Source organism: Fusarium poae, chromosome 4 (assembly GCF_019609905.1).
Source record: "Fusarium poae strain DAOMC 252244 chromosome 4, whole genome shotgun sequence".
Lineage (NCBI taxonomy): Eukaryota > Fungi > Ascomycota > Sordariomycetes > Hypocreales > Nectriaceae > Fusarium > Fusarium poae.
The window spans coordinates 222,721-241,103 of NC_058402.1; the positions used below are offsets into that span (position 1 = coordinate 222,721).

General features: G+C 42.3%; 2 protein-coding genes across 2 annotated transcripts; both read right to left on the minus strand.

Annotated features, from left to right (window-relative positions):
- Positions 1-7,328: 7,328 nt before the first annotated feature.
- Positions 7,329-8,222, minus strand: FPOAC1_010183 (uncharacterized protein; the record flags this gene model as incomplete). The annotated part of the gene is made up of 1 exon (XM_044854578.1): positions 7,329-8,222. The coding sequence occupies one exon, from the start codon at positions 8,220-8,222 to the stop codon at positions 7,329-7,331; it is 894 nt and encodes a 297-aa protein (XP_044701891.1).
- A 736-nt stretch (positions 8,223-8,958) lies between these two features.
- Positions 8,959-9,690, minus strand: FPOAC1_010184 (uncharacterized protein; the record flags this gene model as incomplete). Its single annotated transcript, XM_044854579.1, has 1 exon — positions 8,959-9,690. The coding sequence occupies one exon, from the start codon at positions 9,688-9,690 to the stop codon at positions 8,959-8,961; it is 732 nt and encodes a 243-aa protein (XP_044701892.1).
- Between the last annotated feature and the right edge of the window lie 8,693 nt (positions 9,691-18,383).

Genomic DNA, 18,383 nt, shown 5'->3' on the forward strand with positions numbered 1-18,383 from the left:
GCAGAATGAGTTCAAAAATGATAACTGGGTTTTCAGCGCGTAATAGGTAGTTTGAATAGTCTAGAAACACAGGAGATAATAGCTCATCAATGGCACAGATACCCGGCGGATACAGTTAACGAACGATTGAACATTGTGAGTCGTCATCAATTCGTTAACAGAATGACGACACCAAAGTTCACCTATGGTGTAGGAACCACGACGTCCTTGGCTTCAGTCATGCTGAATAGCTGTTGAATCTCACAATATCACAAGGACGCTACATTTATTTGCAAGTTTTTCATGGACGCTAAAGGGAGAGAAACGCATTGATCGAATTCTAGAGCGCCAAGATAACGACCAGCGAATAGTTGTCTCGCAATTAGAAGATAATGTCCCGGTATTATAAGTCGATTATGCGTTCCACTAGTTCGTACGTTTGGACTACCGCATCGGAATGAACAAATTGCAATACCTAGAGGCATAGCTGACGATGGATTGTTAGAAATATGCTTCCTTAGCCGCATTAGAGGTGGTGTGCTGCTATATTATAGATTGCGATAGTAAATTGATTGTAAATTTGCTTGGAGCTGGTTATCTGGACCCCAAGCCGACTTTGACCACATTCAACGGCTCGTTGATATACTGAGATCATTTCCAGAACAACTGGGATGCCCTGTACAGTAATTTCCATGTGAATAAGGCTTTCATTTGTAAGCTATCCTCTTCTGTCTAAGAAGCAAGAATTTATGACTTGCCGAGAGGTGATTGTGTCGTCAGCATCTATTTTCCCGTAAATAAAGCATACTGTCGCGACGACCGCTAGGCTAAAGTACCCAAAAACGAAGGCCCCCGTTATAAAGGACAGTGGTAACTGGGTCCAAATCTGGTTCCGACACATACCAAAGAGGATTCAACGAGCTTGATTCTTCTATCTAAAGTGGGTGCGGTGAGCGATTTTGGTCAACCAAGCAGCCGCACACGTGACTCTGAGCTAGGTCAATCACGGTGCCGCATTTGCTGACAGATCGCGCAAACAGAATATCCCTGTTCGGCAACATTCCGGCTCATCTTATCTTATCAATTATTTAATCGCCGGAATTATATCCGGCTGTTATGACCAGAGATCTTGTCAGTAGGATTGTGGTAATTGGGGGTTTTACTCTCAATCTGATGCCCAAGCGGGGTATGGAAATCCACAAATCCACAAATTGTCAAATTGTCAAAGGTCAGAGTTACGTTACTTGATGCTTGCAGGATTTCGTGGTTATCTTTAGGGCTGACAATTGGCAGACATTTAGTCTGATGATGCTGCTAATGGAGGTGCTTTATCTTTGTAAACAAGTCAACGATGGTATACACATCTGGAAAAGACTGAACGTTTTAATTGAAAGTGTGGCTAGTCCGATCTATAGTGTAGCATGGCGCACTACGCCTTTACAGGATTCTAGAAGTTCAAATGATTGGAGCAAAACTGAAGTTTTACTACAGACTGCAGATACCATTTTGCTCAGGGGTCATTCCCAATCTATCTCCTGTCTCGAGAATAGCCAGTAACGGGCCAAATTGTACATCAACTGGTGCAAAGTAGATAAGGCCGAGGGAAAGCTGAAACAGCTTGTTTTGATCATCCAACAGTCACCTAATAGTAACGATCAGTTCACTTACCAAATCGTTAACAACTGCAGTGTGTAGAGAAGAGAATAGACTCGAAACAGCGTCTCCTGCGCCCAACGTCCGGTATTCGTATAGCGGGATCGGTACGGCGGATGGGCGACTACGGAATCAAGACGGCGTTTTTGACCCTGCTAGTATCGCTGTGAAGGTGGTGTGTCTAGCGTTAGACAAATGGACATTCGCGTCTGGGGAGAGAGATCTCATCTAATGCATCGATGGCACTAGGTGACGAGCATGAAAGAGACGACGCCGATGACTCTTGACTAAGAAAAGGAATTCATAATAAAGGTCAAGTTTCGGATTAAAGAGTGAGGAAGTAAGTATGACGGGAGACGCATAAGCCAAGTCAATGGCTTCTGACATGTAGTAGCAAAGTCCTTAGCTTTTGTTTCGTTGGCAAATATGAACTGAAGAAGGCTACAGAGTCCCAGGAAGAGTTTTAGCATAAATTAACAGCAGTAGATGGATCATTGAACAATACAAAGCTCCAAAATCTAGCCAGCGTCCCTTTCCTGGAGGACATGGTAGAGAATACGTATGAAACTGAGGATCTACAGCTAAAGGCGAGGAAGGGTCGAGAAGAACCATGTGGGTTAGTACATGGGAAGACGTTAATGTCCATGAACCACCCATTTGCAGATAATAAGGTAAAGGTGATTGATGAGATGAATCGTAAATGTAAAGGTCTTGAATGTATCAGAAAACACTTGGACTCTCTTATCTACAGCCGATTCAGAAATTAAAAGATTTTGCGATTGTATACGGATTGCTACCTGGCAAGTCAAAGCTTGTAAGTAGTGCGTCTGGAGAGCTATAAAAATGTTGGCTAAGCTTTCTGGTTTTCTCCATACAGATACTCTTAAATCTAGCTATCGAGCGAGCACTAACATTGCAATCAAATGGATAACTACCACTATTGCACAAGCTAAACGATGGTAAATTGGAAAGTTTAATAACCTAGTATAAAACAACCCATACCAATATTTAGTACATAAAAAAGTTAAACATAAAATAATACATATTTGAATACCAGTAGCTTATTGAATGGAATTTTAATTGAATCTCTATTGGATTACATGATTAAAGCAGCAACATGAGCATGATGAATTGTATTTGTGTAGTATAAATTCTAAACTGCGAGTCATTACTTTGGCTTTTGAAGTTAGCTTGTGATATGTGATATTTATGGTGTTTCTGTGTTTGAATACGCAGTCTCTGGCTGAGTTTTTTGACCAATGTACATTCGCAGCTGAATGCACTGGAATTCGCTGACACTGCCGGAACTAGTAAAGACTACCGAGATTAGTCAGGCATCACCTATCTCGATCTGCCGAAGTTGCCGCGGTTTGTCAGAGCTACCAGGATTAAAGAACATCTACATGCCAGGGTATATTAACCTGACAAGGATCACTAGCCGGGATTGGCTCAAGTACCGAACCTCGACTCTTCTTGGTTCACTCCGCGCTATCCAAAACAAGGTTAGGCTGTCTACAGAGAAGGATTTAATATGGGTGTTCTTCGAAGTTTAATGATGGAAAGAGGCAGCCTCATTACAAAAGATACGGCTCTTAGAGTAGCCTTATTCTCACACAATACAAAAGCACTGTGAGATCTGCTATGCAATGCACTTATTCTTGCTGTAACACAACGACAAAACCACGCTTAGAACCCTTGAGCACAAAAGGACCAAGCATTGTCAGTCAATTTACCCAGACCCTGATCCCTGTAACTGACCAACCGTAGCCACACCAGCCTACACAGAAGGAATACCTAATCATGAAAGAATGTTAGTATTCGCTATCCAACAGATTTTCGACATGATCTTTCCTATCTCATTAATCTCTTGCCGTTTTCCTATCGCAGAAAAGTCTCTCTCTTAGCATGGATTACTAATTTTCGTAAGTCATCTAACAATGAATTAAATACATGGTGTCTAAAATCCACCTAGATGTTCGCGGTTTTTGGACGGCGGTTGAATTAAAGAACGTGGACGTAGATTCAGCTTTAGGAGTATAAGTAAGTAATAGATGAAGCAGCAGTGTATTCATTAGTTAGCTCTTTGCTTAATACACATGTCGAATCTGTCTGCAATTGATCTGTATTTTGTAAGGTATCTAATTGAAAGGGCTACCTGGCCTGACAGTTTCCTCTCTCTTATGTTAATACCTTGTGCTACTCTAAAAGGAGATGATTTCACAATCCGAAGCTTGATTAGTCTAATCCCGATGCTGAACACCTAATACAGAGTAGCTTTAGTTCAATAACAATTTATGTAATAGGTTTGCGGACGAGTGTGCAGGTCAATTAAATTCGTTAAAGGTACTTATAGTTATGAGCTACCTCCTTGATAGCTTTTTACAAACAATCCTTTGAAACACGCGCCTGATCGCGTTGCCAGGGCTCGTCGTTCTTTGTAATTGTCCTGTGAATGTATTTGAACTGGCATGAAGACGGCGCCTTATCTTTGCCCGTTATCGCTTATCTTATCATATATCGTCATATCTTATCATATATCGGTAGATCTTATCTGGTAATAATTTATCCCGGTACGGGCCGCTCATGCTGGGCGATAGACACGTGAACGGTATCTTCTTCTGAGCTATTCGTATTATATTCTGGCTTCAGAACCTGGCGACCTTGCCTTCTGGCCCGGGGACAAACGAAACTGTGCTATAACAGATGTATTCTTACGCCCAATCGGCAACCGACTAAATTGTACTAGGTGGAATGGTCATCCAAAATTAGCCCGTCATCTAAATGCAAGCGAATTGGCGCAAACGGAGGCATCCCATTGGATCACGACGCCATACAAACGCAATATGATGAGATGTGGGGAGGAGTGCGGTGTATATATCGCACTTTAGAAAGAAATGGCCTACCGTTCACTATCTATCTCTACCCATTGGCTGATGAAGCCACGTCTTCACATTGAAAATAGCTTCAATCAATTTCAGAAAAAGACGTATCAAAGTGGGCGAGCTACCAAGTTTAGGAAAAGGTCATAACTAATATCTGCGTAGAGTCGCAGTGATTTTGAGTAGCATTTTAGATTCTTCTACTCTGCCTACTTAACTGGAGGCAGTGGATTCCTAACATGGGATATTGTCATCAAGGAGGTTGATGTAGGTGATGTAGCTGTATTATAGATCAGACTACATATAATCAGCCAGAGTGACGGCCAATGCTGTTGAGAATTGTGCAACGTGTAGTCGTATCAGATTGAGTGACTGGACGTTAAATACCAGAAGACGCCACGGACTCGAGACAATTGGACTAGGTACAGATCCTACTGCTTCGTCAATGAAATATCAGGATGGACTTGCGCACCGGCACCGTGCTGATCCAGGTGGATTCATGTCGATAAGCCTTAAATGTCCTCGTTCACTATGGTAGTAACAATTGTATAGCGACCAATGCAGAAATCGGAGCAACACAAAATTGTGCACGAGAATAGAAGATCAAGCATGTACAAGATGTTCAAAGCAGGGACAGAAGGTACAGCTCGGTCTCTGGTATCAAACGATTGTGTAGTCGTCTAAGCTAGGTAACGTTATCGACGTCGACGTGTAATAGCACTAACAGATTTCAAGGACGAGATCAAGGAGACTTGGCATTGGGGGAAGAGAGTGTGCTAAGCTAAGACGTATCTCAATGTTTGAAACAGACCTTCAATTGTAAGTCTGCACATTAAATGGCCAGTGATGATAGAAACCGGCTTCATTACATGCACTAGGAGCTTAAGCTGTAGCTATAGAAGTGTGGAATCGGTATAGCACATCTGTGAAACTCTGTCTCTTGCATTATTCAGCCGACCCTGTGTCTGCTCAAGAAGTCTAGTCAAGCACATCTATCGGACAGGAGACATACTGCTAGCCGATGCAGAAATATTTGCGGCAAATCATAAGCACTAGCGTGTCCTATAGTAACCATCTCAGGCTCACCAGGGCTCATTCCTACAAGAATAAGCCAATCGGCTGCATGTCCGTTAACGGGCAAATAGCGAGGTTTACACTGCTTGATCGAGAGATATCATTCACATTTCGTCCAAGCATCGTTTGGGTTAAGCTCGCAGCTAATCTACTATCCCCTATAAGTCGTCAGAATTTATCAACGCAGATCCACCAGTCCCCTACCCATGCATGTCCCCACATGCAGCTATCGGTGGGCGATCGTGACATTTTAATCCTATCAATGTCATCCATGCATCCACATCATTATTGAAAGGACCTGATAAAGACCCTTCCAACACGACTGACAGTGCTGCTCCCGTGAGATGGAGGTTATAATAGTTTATGGTCAAGGTTCACAGCGTGGGGATTGTTCAACAGTGGGTGTCGCTGTCCTGCAGACGCTTCTATACTACTAATCCATATAGAATCAACTTGTTTCTACAGCCCGGAGACACACGCTAGATAACTGTTGAGTATGAAGGCAACAGCATCAGTCTTAACTGTGTTTGTTCGACTGGTTTTGGCGATAAACCGACGTAGGATTCTACAAAGTTGAATAAAAGAAGTGACTCATGATATAGGAACTGGGTCAACTAGCCTGGTGAATAATGTCCGAGAAGATTAAGTAAATTAAGAATTACTTCCCTCTTTCTTTATCGGCCGGCGTAGATAATATGTTAACATGACTTACTACTGTTGGAATTGCTGAACCACCGATACACCACTTCATCTTTGACTTCTTTTGCTAAAAGCTACCATTTTCATATAGAAGTGATTAGTATAGCTAGCCCTGATGCTACTGGTATTCCATTTTGTGAGAATGTACGATGGCGAGGCCCTGGATTCCAACGCGGAGAAAGATCACAGGTGTTAATTTCTTGGTTGACGTTTATCCTAATGACACATTGACTTGAATGCCGTAACGCAACCACGGCCCATGGGTACCGTGGTACGTATGTGGAATATGGCTTTGCCGTTTGTATGCCTGGCTTCTTCAAGACACTATTGGACCATTGGTATGACCGGAAGCTACGGCGGCGTACGTGATCTAGCCGGACGACCGGGGGGTACATGTACCACATCTGCGACACGATTAGGGCTATGGATTAAAGGGGTAGAGGGACTATAACTAACTGACTGTTTTTAGTAGATTAATAATTATAGGAGGAAGAAATAGCTGCTATATATATAGCTTAAAAGCTTCTTCTATATAACCCTTATTATAGAGTTTAGTTATTATCTTAATATATATATTCTTAATAGGAAAGTAAGTTATTAAAAGAACCTTAATTTAATATATTAAGTTTTTAATTTATATAGATATTTTATTAAAAATTAGAGTTATTAAGAGGCTTAGACTAGTATTTACTAGTAAAGTATAGAAAATCAAATTAGTATAACTGGGAATTTACTCGTTGGCTAGCCGGGAGGGGGTGCCAACTAAGCAAGCTTAGTTGGCCACAAAAGTATGAGACAAGGCGAAAAGTGTGAGACATCCCGGAAGATGCCCACTTGGCGTGATTTGCACCAAAATACCATTTTTTTCAATCAAATGACACTCAAATCTTGTCAAAATAGGCTCAAACTGATGAAAAGGCGTAGTTTGAAGCTTCTATTGATTTATTGGCTATTTCAGAGTGGGAGAAATGACTGCGACGGCTCTGGTGATGCTCTGGCAAGGGAAACAGCTTCCCTGCCAAAATGTGCCGTATATCTGTTTTCTTAGCCAATAAGGCTATCTTCTTGTGCCGTTCTTATTCCCCTGATGATATCACGAAGTGACTCATGAAGCTGCGTGTGGTGTTGATAGGGACAAGGAGTTGAGGGAAGTGTAGGTAGTGATGACTCAGAGTCAGGTGCACAGGGCGGCGATGAGGGCATCTCGACTTCGCTGCCGCCGGCGACTTCAATTACAGGAAGAATCTCGTCTTCTTCATCCATTTCCTCGTGCTCGTGTGCTTGTGTGAGGTTGAAAGTGACCGTATCATCACTGTGAGGGAGGCCGGTGAGATCAACGGCGCTGAGGGGCTTCGCGGCATACTGTGCCTTGCGGATAGCTTCACGCACATCATCAGGGAGTTGTGTATCTATCATATAGCCGTCAGTCTCTTCTTTCAGTGCTTGAGTCATTTGTGAACGCTGTGTATCCATAGATAAATAGTCATATTGCTTCCCTGTGTGCTCCAACCACTGCTTGAACTGCAGCCTCTTTGGTATGCCGTTGACGATAACTTCTTTATTCTCTCGCCACTCATCCTTGAGGCGGTTCATCTCCTTGATGATGACAGATCGTGTGAATCGTATACCCTGCTTATGTTGCTTCTTCTTATCGTCGGCGATAGCCTCCTCTTGTTGATCTCGCAGATCTTGCAGCGATACTGTAGGAATAAGGTCAGAGACAGTCTTTGCGCGGCGGCCTCGCTTTCTCTCGTGATACCGCTTTTCGATGCGAGTTCTTCGATCATCCACGTACTTTTTGATAACATCCTCAAGCACCACAGCTTCATGAACGATGTTGCGAATGTGCCGGAGCCCTGCGAGCGTAGGAGAACTGAGGATATCGTGATATCGCTCGCCGATGGTCTCGGCGGTGCTGGAAGCGGCGTGAAATCGCATATCTGAGGGAAGAAGTGAGAAATGAGCAGGCGTGAAGGTCTTCTTCTTCTTGAGCTGCTTCCTGAGAAGATATTCTATGGCAGGTCGGTCTGTGGGAGGGTAGATGCCCGTTTTTGGAAGCCCGAGATGATGTGAGCGGCAGTGAAGCCTTCATTAAAGATCTCCTGATTTTGGTGAGAAAAGGGGCCTTTTTCGGTGAAGGCTGATTAAGAAGGCACATACCTGAAAAGCTCCTGCAAAGGCACGCCGGCCAAAGGTAAGATTTCCCTTCCGCAACGCCTCACGAAGCTTCTTCTGATGCGCTTCCTTCAGAGAATTGAAATACGCCTACATCCATTGGCTGGAGTATATGCGTTGAATGAGGCGGAAGAAATGCTACGAGAATATTGAACTTTATCATATATTCTCGTAATTCGAATGAGCCGTGGCCTGTGAAGCCGTCGATAACGAGCAGCCGCCATACAGCCTCATCATCAGGCCTCGCCGCGGGAGGCATATCGTGAGTAACCAAGCGGTTATTTGTATCCTGAAGGTGCTCATTACACCCAAACCACTCTTCAAAAATCAAGCTGACGTTTCTGTACAGTAGCAGATTTCTCCCACGAGCATCGGTTGAAGTGCTTCGCCCACTCGAGCGTTATCGCCGCACTTGAGAATGCCGAGTCTGACTGAGCGAAGCGCATATCAGGATCGCCTTCAATGAACGCCCACTCAAGCGTTGGCAACGACTTGAAGATCAGCCAGGGGGCGTTGTTGCGCCGGCTGCGTTGCCTGAGCCGATGACTGTGCAAGTCTCGCGATCTTGCGGAGAAAATACCTCTGTTGCTGACTTCTTCTTGGTGCGTACAACGAGGCATTCCATCTTATCTCGTAGCATTCCGACTCTAACTCCTGCTTCATCTGCATTCCAGGTCTCTGATGCACCGATATTGTACTTCGTCATCACATCGCTGAGGCGTTGGAACCACTCCTTCGTATCATCAACGCCGCCTTCCTCATATTCGGCACGCGAAGCTTCTCTCGACTTCAATATCGATTTCGCAAGCTCAGGATGATCATCGCGGAAGCGAGAGTACCACATCTTGCTCACAGGTCTCGCATCAGGATCACGGCGGCGCCGCAGAGTAAGTGCTGCATCTTCTATTTCCCACTTGGAGGCAGGCAGGCCTGACTTTTCCATCCAGATGATATAACACACGATAGCTTCTTCTTCCTCATCCGTGAGTTGCCGCGGGCGCCCCATCTTAGGATCGACAACATCCTCATAATCTACGGTATTCGCAGCCTCAAGTCTCTTGACGATGCGGCCGATAGATGCACGAGCAGAGCCGGCATATCGAGCTTCAGCAGCACGAAGAGTCAGTGGCTTCTTTCGGCGGCCGGCAGCATCACGATTGAGACCGCGGCGAAGTCGCTGGCGTGAAAGAACAACGGCCTGAGCAGCTCTCAGATTTGATTGTGAGGGCATAATTTTGATGGACGTGATATATGACTTTTTTACTGATTGATGTCCTAGAAATCATTGGTTTTGGCGGGCAAAAGTCATGATTTTGCGACAGCAGCCTGTGCGGGGTTGTCTCACACTTTTCGCCTTGTCTCATACTTTTGTGGCCAACTAAGCTTGCTTAGTTGGCACCCCCTCCCGGCTAGCCAACGAGTAATACTTAATATCTTACCTCTCTTTTCTAGAATAATAAAATTATATTTATTTAATTCTATATTAATAATAATAAATCTTATAAACTTCCTCGGTTTATATTGAAAAAGATTATAATTAGATACTCTGTTCTGCTATATATCTTAGGTTTATATATTTTATAGATACTTATCCCTTTTTATTCTAAAGATAATAAACTTTATTATTCGATGTATAACTGCGATTACTTGTTTATTACTTACATAGAGTAACTGAAACCTTATATAAGAACCTATAAAACCTTCCTTTAATCTAGAACCTATAAAATTACTTAACTGACCCTTTTAAACTTAACCCTATATACTGATTTCCTATTTTTATAGTAGCATTATAATTACTACTATAGCCTCCTAAAATAGCTCTTTAAGCTATACTGTATATAATCTATCTCTTAAGGCCTTTAAAAATTCCTTCTCTTTATCTAATAGAAGGTTATTACCTCTATAAAAGGCATTTTTAAGGGTTTTAAAAGCCTTTTTTTTTCCCTTTAATTAATTAATTAATTCCCTATTTACTTTAGCCTTTTTAATTTACTTAATTAGCCTAATTAAGTAATAATTAAAAAAGGCTATTTTAATTAGCTAGATAATATTAAACTTATTAATATTTATTATAACTTTTACTTTTATATAGATATTATTATAGTCTTTTTTTTTAACTATATTAATAGCTATATAGATAGTATTATTTAAAAAGGTAGATTTATACTTATAATAGTTATAATAAGTCCTTTATATACTTTTATATTTAGTAAATAATTATTTATTTATTATTTTATTATTATAGCTAAGGTTAATTAATAATAGGGATTAAGGTATATTTAAGTAAATTAATTAATATAAATACTTAGTCTTTTATATTTTAGGTCTTTATATTAAAGGAAGGATAAGTAAGTTATATAGTAGGTATTACTTTTATATTTATATAAGATTAAGGTTACTCTAAGAGCCCTATTTTTCATAATGAAGCTATATTTATTAATTTCACATTAGACTTCGAGGGATACCTATATCAATATTAATTCGATGTATAACGATTTTTAAATCAACTTTGATGTTTTGTAATAGAGTGTACATCAGATCCTTGAGTCGCGATAAGTTCGCATTTAACTTCATTCTGCTGGAGATACTCGGATCACAGCATAAGTTTATTGTTTTCAAAGACAGCGAATTTGGTGCGGAGACAGCGATGTATACGAATGTTCGTCTGCATGCCGTTGTATATTTTGGATGGACAGTATCGCCAAGTGCCAATTTACCGTGTTTTCCTTACCCTACCCATTGGTTCAACGCTCGGGCACAGCTTTCCAGCCTCTAGAGCAATGTTCAAGAACATGCATTCTGTCGACCTGGTTCCTGGACTGGGTGTTAACCTGATGGAAGGAAGACTTGTACGGATATGAGCAAGGTCGCCGGCAAGGCTGGCGAATGAACGAAGCGTTCAATGTCCCATACTGTGGTTTCCAAATGAATTTAATCGATAGAGGGAAATGTTTATGGACGATACCATGCAGGGAAAGAATGACTAGAGAGGAGCCAGAACACTTAGTAGGGCCGTGGGGTTTTGGGTTTTTCCAGCCAAGAGCGATTGGTACTTTGCATCTCTAGACGATGCGTAACTTGTGTTACATAGCTAACCATTATTAGATGTGTATCTTAGTTAGTCTGGGTTTTCTAGTGAGTTTTCTCTTTTTGAACAGGGATGTTACGGCAGCCAAGGGTACCCCTGTTGATCGATTAGACCTCTTTGCCTGCGGGCTTCTTTCGAGGTGCATTCCGATTGCATGACACATGTGCGGGGAATGTAGACAAGGATCATATTCTTGTTTCGGGAAACTCTGGACAACATTACCGTTTATGTGCTAGTGCCGAGACGGTAGATGGATACTAACCCATAACTTTCCCCGACAAAGTCTTACAAATTGGGAGTGAACCTCGATCACAACAGAACAGCATTACAATGAACAAAACATGCCACAAACTCGAAATACAGAACTAGCTCGCGCAAGGCAAACAGTTTTTACGAAGTTGGCACTGGGCAGAATTACCCGCCTAACATTTTCCATGTAAAGAAGCTTGAGGTGCAGTGTCCAGGAATGACTGGAAAACAAGACCAATTAGAAAGTTACATCTTTGGGAAAGTTCAAGCGGACTTTGATCTGAAAACTTTCAGCATGACTGAATCGAACTGATGGCGGTCATAAACAAGGCCTTCGGGTCATGCTAGATGTTATCTGTACAGGGGCAGCTAGGGAATGGCGCAATTAGCACGTTAACTCCTTTAGAGGGTAAAGCCAAAACCAGCTTTAAATCTCTTATGGATTGAATATTCCAGATACCTTCGCCCCCCAGCCACTCTAATATCTGTTATACTAGCTTGACTCGAAAATCTTGTTCACGGCCGTTACCAGGTGGACTTGCTTATGCTGAGGGACCTTAGGTGGATAGTGTATGCTACCTATAGCTCTTTGTTTAACAGTCAGCATTGGGTCCTGCAAACGCGCTGTATAATCTACAATCAAGGCGCGATTGAATGACTCTTTATTCTTAGTGAATCGATTGGGTGGCAGATTTGGATGTCAGAAGCTGATATTGCCCCAATGAGCCATGTTATCCTGATAACGGGGGCCTTCGTCTTTGGGTATTTGGTCAAGCGGTCTATTCGACAGCGGATGGCTTTGACGATGAGGTGGATATTGTCAGTTAATCAAGGATCAGAAGAGAAAGAAGTCGCTGCTGTCTATACGGCTTAGTAGAAGATTCTTACATCACTGAAATTATAGCGTTAAGGCAGTTGTCACGTTTGCATGGGGTAACCTAGTCTCGAGAATCTTTTAACTTCAAGATATACTACAACTTTTAATGTTCGAGGACAGCCTGGCCAAAGAAACTATAGTAAAACTGAGACGACCTAGTCATAAGCTGATACATTAGAAAACTAAATGCACAAAAGCTTGCATGATTGTATCTTATTAGGTAACCCTGTTCTGACTATTGAATGTCTAGGCATGAAATATGCTTAAACTCTTCACTTATGGCCAGATTATGGTGATTTAGTTTACTGATAACTTGACGCGTTGTTCTGGGTTCCTAACAGGTTACAATTTGTCAGGGATCACTTCGTAACCGTAACGTTGGGAGGTTCTAGTCAGGTTAGGAGGAGGAAGAAACGCTGCAGTGGCAAGTCTCCCAAGAATACATATCGATAGTAAAGGCTACTTACTGTTCAACTTGTGATATGTCATTAATAATTAACAGCAAGGGCCACATTGCAATCAAGAAGCCTTTGACACGGCAGAAAATACGGAATTGGTGAGATTTCTACGAAGTACGATTCAGTAAGGTTTGATATTTGTGCTGAACACATCTGCCCAAGGGATAACATGACAAGAGTACGGAGTCTAGTAGTTACCGAACAGATAAACAGACATTCAATATTTCTTCTCGCCCTATACCAATATACTAGCTACAGGGCTTAGAGAGATGACAATCGCGTAAGACAGAGGGGTTTAGGACAGTGCTGTCCCCAGAGTACTGATAGACTCTGGCGAGTCACATGGTATGTTGACTCTTTCTATCGTATTCACCTTGATTAGATTGACAAATACTTATTGGTGGTAAAAAGGCATCGGGTAACATAACCTCCATGCCTAAGCCCATATCTCTAAGCGATGAGATGCGCAAATACATACCTCTGCCCTCCCTTTGTGACCTGTTCCGTCCCGTGGACCTGGCCTTGCCTTGCCTTGCCTTGCCATCTGTCGATATCCTCACAAAACAAAGACTGACCAAGCTGTGGGATGTCTGGAAAAGCTGACTTGTTGAGCTTGATAGCCTTCTGGGCCTAGGCATTGTCCTTCTTGGTCTGGGAAACATATCCTCTTTATTATTACACCTCGCCACAGCAGCTGTATGAGCGCTGTATGGAGGATTTGTTATATGAACGGAGACTTTCCTGTTAGAATTAACCTAATCTATCCCTGTATGTGTCTATCCGCCTTATATCGCATTCAGCACTTCATCCAGAGGAGGATTATGCTATCCAGTGAACGAAAACATCCATTCCAGATGTCCTATAGCAAGACATTCAGAGCGATGAATCGGTTTCACAACACTTCTGTCATCTAGACGGGGGTCACGGCCGGGGCTGAGCTTTGGATGGGGTTCTCGTGTTTGCTATTTCTGCAGGGCCACATCTGATCCGAAGTGTTAACTCGACTCTGTAAAATGCTTGCACACAAACCCTCACACCATACCCGTCTTTTATACAACACGATATTGATGCCTGTTTTATCAACCTACTCTTCCTGCTTTACATGCACAGACTCGGGCAGTGTTATAGACTCGAGCAGTGATAACACTGCCCGAATAATACCATCACCAGATCGCCCCGGTGGATCTTTCACGGCCACAGCTCCCGTCCCCTACCTTGACCTTTCTGGAGGTGATTAACGGGCTTGTCGGTAACTAAGCAACATCAGGAGTGATCGAATGATAATACAGAATCGAAGCGTAACCAGATAACATCGTCGCGAATACCAACTTCATTGGAGACAAGGATAGATATAGGATGATGGCTTTCAATTCAGGATCTTTACTGGTCTCGGTTGCGAAATGTAAGTTCTACACAAGACAGATTAAAGCAAGACTCATAACCGCAACGTAGTGGAGCAAGGAACATTGAATAATAGCAGGGTGATGGTGAATAAAAATAACTGTGGCAGTGAGGTCGGGCGTGTATAGCGCTGTATCAATATGTCAAGGTATCAATCCAACAGTCTCCACGATAAAAAGGTCAGTTCAGAACTGCTGGTCCAAACCCAACACAACACCAGCTTCGTGTGTGAAGTGAGCTTTTATTGACCCTGCTCTTAAGTGTTCTAGCTAGTAACTAAACTAGCTACCGAGGTAGGGGAAACAACACCAGCTTCATCTCGTCATCGCCAATTTAATTCAACCCACCTAACTTAACGACCCCAGAGCCGCACGGAAAGGGCATCCACAACTACTTAAACACTCAGTAACTCTTTTTCACCCGCCATACAACAAGCGGCCTACGCTCAGTCAAAACAGAAACTTGACATCGAATTCCAAGAGAGATTGGGAGCGGCTAATCGGACAGATACTTGGCAGACCTTTAAACGCCAGCTCTAATCGGCTTTAATACTGAGCTTATACTTACGAGGATGAGCTCAACTTCTGCATTTGTCAAGGCGCGTTTGTGTGGGTTTCCCAGTTGTACCGAAGTCTCTGACGTTTTTGACAAAGCCGCAGTCAAGACAAGGAAATCCCATGTCTGTCGTTTAAGTCACCCTCATCAGACTCGCCAAGTGTCCGATTCAGTTCAAGTCTGCCTTTGTCAGTTAACCAGTCATGGGGGGTTCGTTGTATACTTCTTACTAATGACCGTGCTACCCGTGGACAGCAGGAACATTGGCCTCCTGAGTCCTGGGGTACAAAAACGAATAGCCTAAGAAGTCTAGTCTGAGTAGCATTTGAGGTCAGAGCTAGGCCCAGCTGCAATGTGATAACGGTCATAAATTGACTTGACCAGAATGCCTATATACACGCCTGATCCAACAAGACGAGGAGTAAAGACTACAAAATATTATATCAGCAGTGCTTTACTTGTGAATATTGAAGGCTAATATTTACGAATTTGGCTACGCTTGACTTGTTGACTTAATCAGTGTATAGAATATTGTTGTCTTTTTGTCCAAGTATCTTGAGGCTCTTGTTCTTACTATTAACTAGTTTATATAGTTCCTTTAGTTCTATAGAGACTAGGATGAATATTGAAAAGGCTTTTGATAGGTTTGTTATTGAATATATTGGCATGGCCAGATATAAGAATAGTAAGTTATAAAGAAGTAGAGTATTATCAGGCTTATTGGCTGCAAAGGCTAACTATTATGACAGCCTAGGACTAACTTAGGTTTAAGGCTATTTAAATATAGTAATCTATTGGCATAGAATTAGTTCTTAGAAAGTATAGGAAGAATAAAATCTATCTTAGGCTTACTATTATCTTTTAGCGCTTCCTATTAACTAACCTATTGTATTAATACAAGTTGTTCACTTATAGAAGAAAGGGGGTGTCAGATAGCGTGTTACTGTCATAGCTTTCTTTAAGACTGTGTAGGAGATCCCCTCTTCCACCACGTCCTTGCGTAAAACGTAAATCGTATCAGCTCCAGCGCTAGTGTATCGTGTAATAGGTTATTATATTTATGCTTCCGGAGTTACTGCGTACGTCAAATCCCACCTCAGAATCGCCTGGGTTATGAGTAGTAAAGTATGTCAAAGTAAAAGGATTTCGCGGTTGTACTTATACATTGTTGTGTAACATACCTTTCTGGAACCAACTCGTATGGTCATTAGTTGAGTATTGGCTGACTGCTTTGGGCTATTATTAGCCTACCAGCTTCTACAGTCGTTAATGAGCAAGTAAAGGTATAGTTATTTATCACTTATTGTCATACAGGGACCTCATCGATACATAGCAAAGATGGCTTATAACGACTGTGGTCGTAAAGGTAGGTTAACGATGATCCCAGTAAACAGCATATAACAAGACTGCCCAAGATTCTTTCTCTTCTTTCAGCTTCCAGCCTCCATTGCAATAGTCATTGATAAGGTCTCCAACCCAATCGTTTATTGACGTAGTGCTGCTCTTGTCAAGGCATACTCGTGCAAGGCATCCTCCTGCCTTGATATCAGAGGTGGACTTATATTGAATAATTATTTATATATAAACCTTGCATCTCCGTTAATGCAATATTATTCCATCCCAAACAATGCTTACATGCTATTGTTAACTATACATGTCTAAATGATGTGAATATCCAAGGTAATCTGCGAAAGAAGAGTCTCCGACAAAAGAGCAACCAAGGGAAAGCTTGAAAGAATTCTTTTGTTGTAAGATTCCTACTTTTATTCAGTCTTTCAAGTAACTGAGCTACCCAGTTGAAGATTTCGTATTGTTAGCCGTCCTTGGAAAGTGCTGCCTGAAGAGCATCTATTTTTATATCATCCAGCCCTCGCTAAAGTCGTAAAGAAACACCGAGGGGGCTTGGTTAGATGTGAGCTTTTCAACGGTTAGAGTGAGTCTCTCACTACTTCGTGGTCGAGGTAGGATACGTGAATATCAGAGATCTACACAGACCCATTTATATCCAACTGAAGCCCTCTGAATTCTCCCACAAGACAATGCCAAAACTGCTACTAATATTGAGAGATGCTGTCAAATAATCGTAGTGTTGACGCGCTTCAAGTTGTTGGGTATGAAAACGCCTGTTTGTGATAATGGTCTATAGAAAACGGTCGTTTTGTAGTTTGTTATTTTCTTTTGTCGCTGTTGCGAATTGCAAAAGAGGATGACGCCTCAAGTTAAGCTGTGTGTGACACTTATGAAGGTAGTCTGTTTCCCAGGGACTTCCTTCTCGTTTCCCGCACTCTTTATCTCAGGACGATAAATACAAGCTATTCGCAAAGTACTTGGACAGTGTCATTTATGTCGCCATGTACGTATTCAGCAATGCTATCATATCGGGCACTTTAGTTCTTCGATTTCTAAGTATCTACGCCGAAATCTCCGGTTATGCCAGAAACCCACAGGCTGAGTTTGACAGGGCAGACAGAGTTAAAAGAGATTCCAAAGCAAGCTCAAAATTGAAAACAACAGTTCAGTATTCGCTCTTTCAGCCTTCCAACGCAACCACACACTGTTGTCCCAGTGGCCATAGAGGCCAAACCGCCAGCTATCGTCAACGCTGATAACAAACTCTGCAACCTTGTCGACACTATTCCAGGTATCAGAAAAATGCAATCGTTGAACTTGTGGCTCAGAGATCCCGAAATCATGAGGGCCTCATTCTTGCAGTAATAATCAAGGCAGATGTCCATGTAATGCCATTGGTCCCATAATAAGTGGCACAATTGGTGTTAGTAATTGGATTGAAACATTACCACTGCTTATAGTGGACAAAATGTCGGACAATTTCACTACTACCTGACAATTTTGGGTAGCTAATACGCACGCTTCAACGTTTCTTATAAAGATTGCAATGCAGAATACCATTCAACAGGGTACAGTCGGATAGTAACAAACAGAAACAAGTTCATAATAGTCGGCGTCTCAAAAGCCGACCGAGCCGTGTATCCGCTGAGATTTTGTCCTGCAAGACGCGGATCGCCTAGCCCATCAGCACTAACACAGCAGGTTACAGTGCAACGACACCACTGTAAAATCCTTCAAGAAATCTAACTGTGTTTAGTGGACTGGCTCGGACTTTTAGCGCTTACCTTTCTCACCACCATCGTTATCTCGAGGCACGAACAATTAGGCAAATGATTAAAGGCATGTAAGAATGGTAAGTATGTTTTCTTTATAGTTGGTCATTACCCCAGATCATGGCGCAAGTAGCTCTGTGTTCTGTACCAACCTCGCAACTACAGTCAGCAATC